Source organism: Octopus bimaculoides, chromosome 23, assembly GCF_001194135.2.
Source record: "Octopus bimaculoides isolate UCB-OBI-ISO-001 chromosome 23, ASM119413v2, whole genome shotgun sequence".
NCBI lineage: Eukaryota > Metazoa > Mollusca > Cephalopoda > Octopoda > Octopodidae > Octopus > Octopus bimaculoides.
The window spans coordinates 22,270,555-22,273,028 of record NC_069003.1 but is presented as its reverse complement, the minus strand read 5'-3'; the positions used below and the strand labels follow the sequence as shown (position 1 = coordinate 22,273,028).

Here is a 2,474-nt window from a genome sequence, read left to right as displayed (position 1 = left end):
ATATATATATATATATATATATATACACACACACACAGCAGTGTAGATCAAACATACATACTTGTATTTATTTTTATCAAACAGGGTAAGTGGTAGAAAGAATAAAATTATACTTTGTTGTATTTAATTTCATTCCTTTATGTTCTGGGGTTCAAATCCTGCTGAATCCAACTTACCTTTCAAGCTTTTAATAAAATAGTACTATGTTCAGTGCAATTGACTACATCTTAGAAAGACAGTGCCCCAGTATGGCCACAAGCTAATGATTGTTACCAATAAAAGAATAAAAGAATAAAACATACCAACAACAGGTTTTCCTCTCCGTGGGCAACGGAGCCATCTTGGAGGTAACTTGACTTCCTGGTTGGTCATCTTGGTGGTGTTTTGGAATGGAATAGTTCTTATATTGAATTACATGCTAAGGGAAGAGAGAGAGAAAAAGAGAATGTGAGAGAGAGAGGAATGATTATTATCTATGACTACAAATGAAGAAAATGTCAGTGGGGAGGGTTGGTAAGGATGGAGTTAGGAAATCAAAAATGGATCGCATCAACTAGGACAGTAGTGTGAAGTTATGTGAATATATTGTGCACTTGGTAGAATCAGCAAAGTAGGCTAGCATCAGCAGTAGCACCACTGGCATCATCATCATCATTACCACCACCAAAATAAACCCCACTCCCCCTGCACACCATCATCACTGCTACAACCACTACCATCCCCACCAGTACCACCATCCACTTTTCCATGCCTGTATGGGTCAGGCGGAATTTGTTGGTAGATACAGAGTTTGTATGGCCAGATGGTGCCTTTTACGTGCCCCTGGTACAGGAGCCAGTCAGGCAGTCCTGGCATCAATCACGTTTGAATAGTGTTTGTTATGTGCCACCAGCACAGGAGCCAGTCAGGGGGTACTGGCATTGGTCACATTCGAATAGTGCTTTTTACATGCCACTGGCATGGTAGCCAGTCAGGGGACACTGGCATCAACCACATTTGGATGATGCATTTTATATGCCACCGGAATGGGAGCCAGTTGGAGGGCACTGGCTACAGCTACAATTTAGGTTTTACTTGGCTCAACAGGTCTTCTCAAGCATATCATATTGCCTGATGCATTAAGGGTACTCTTAAATGGGCTGGACATGCAACACTGGCATAGCCATGGCTGCGATCTCACTTTAGTTGCCAGGTCTTCTCGATCACAGCATATCTCCAAAGGTCTCAGTCTCCTATCATTGCTTCTGTGAGGCCTAATGTCTGAAGTCCTGCTTCACCACCTCATTCCATGTCTTCTTGGATATATATATATATATATACATACACACACCTACACAAATATCTATGTCTATCTATCTATCTAAAAACCAATCAGAAGAACAACGTGAATCACGTAGGTAAAGTAAAAGTTAGAGGTAATACTTGATAATTGTAAGCACCTGTATATGCCAGATCACGGCCAGGGTGAAAGAATAAATTAAAAACGCAAGAGTAAAAACATATATATACATACATACATATACACATAATATCTCAGTAGAGCTCCTAAAACATGTAGGGCCAAAGCTTAAAGCACTAACAGTTCGATATGTGTGTATATATATATATATATATATTTATAAGCATAATGCATTCTTCAGATCTTGTCAAATCATCCAATGCAAGCCAGCATGGAACATGAATGTTAAAAGATGATGAAAAATCTCAATGAAGAGGATTCATTCAGGTCATCAACTGAATTACCTGCTCACTGAATTAATGTGCAAGTGTGACTGAGTATTCCACAGACATGCCTAGCATTAATGTAATTCTCAGACAGAATCAGTTTCCATAGTTTCTTATTTCTTTATTACCCACAAGGGGCTAAACATAGAGGGGACAAACAAGGACAGACAAAGGGATTAAGTAGATTACATCGACCCCAGTGCATAACTGGTACTTAATTTATCGACTCCGAAAGGCAAAGTCGGCCTCGGCGGAATTTGAACTCAGAACGTAACGGCAGACGAAATACTGCTAAGCATTTCGCCCCGCTTGCTAACATTTCTGCCAGCTCGCCGCCCACTTTCCATAGTTTCTATGTACACTGTTCCCCTCACAAGGTATAGATTAACCCAAAACTATACAAAATGTTGTTTACCCAAGGAGGAGAGGGAGAGGTAGAAATGCTTGTTCTGTTTTACACAATGAAGGTCGAGAGATGACCTGGGGTTAAACAACCACAATAACAATATTTGACCAACAATCAGCATGTCAGAGGACTGTTTAAGTAGAACAGATGGATGGATGGATGGTTAGATGGTTGAATGGATGGTTGGTTGAATGGCTGGCTGGATGGTGATGGTTGGATGGATGATGGATGGTTGGATGGTTAGATGGCTGAATTGATGGTTAGATACCCAGCTGTATGGATGGCTGCAGGGATGGTTGGTCGAATGGCTGGCTGGATGGTGATGGTTGAATGGATAGATGGA

At 40.8% G+C, this 2,474-nt stretch overlaps 1 protein-coding gene across 4 annotated transcripts in view; it reads right to left on the bottom strand.

Annotated features, from left to right (window-relative positions):
• Positions 1 to 2,474, bottom strand: part of LOC106879186 (mRNA-capping enzyme) — a 52,677-nt gene that overhangs the window by 31,116 nt on the left and 19,087 nt on the right. For all 4 annotated transcript variants that reach the window (XM_052976086.1, XM_014928634.2, XM_052976085.1 and 1 more), the window contains exon 2: positions 303 to 418. In XM_052976086.1, the coding sequence (XP_052832046.1) occupies positions 303 to 372 (70 nt within the window). In that variant the 5' untranslated portion in view covers positions 373 to 418. The remainder of the gene's footprint in view (positions 1 to 302; positions 419 to 2,474) is intronic.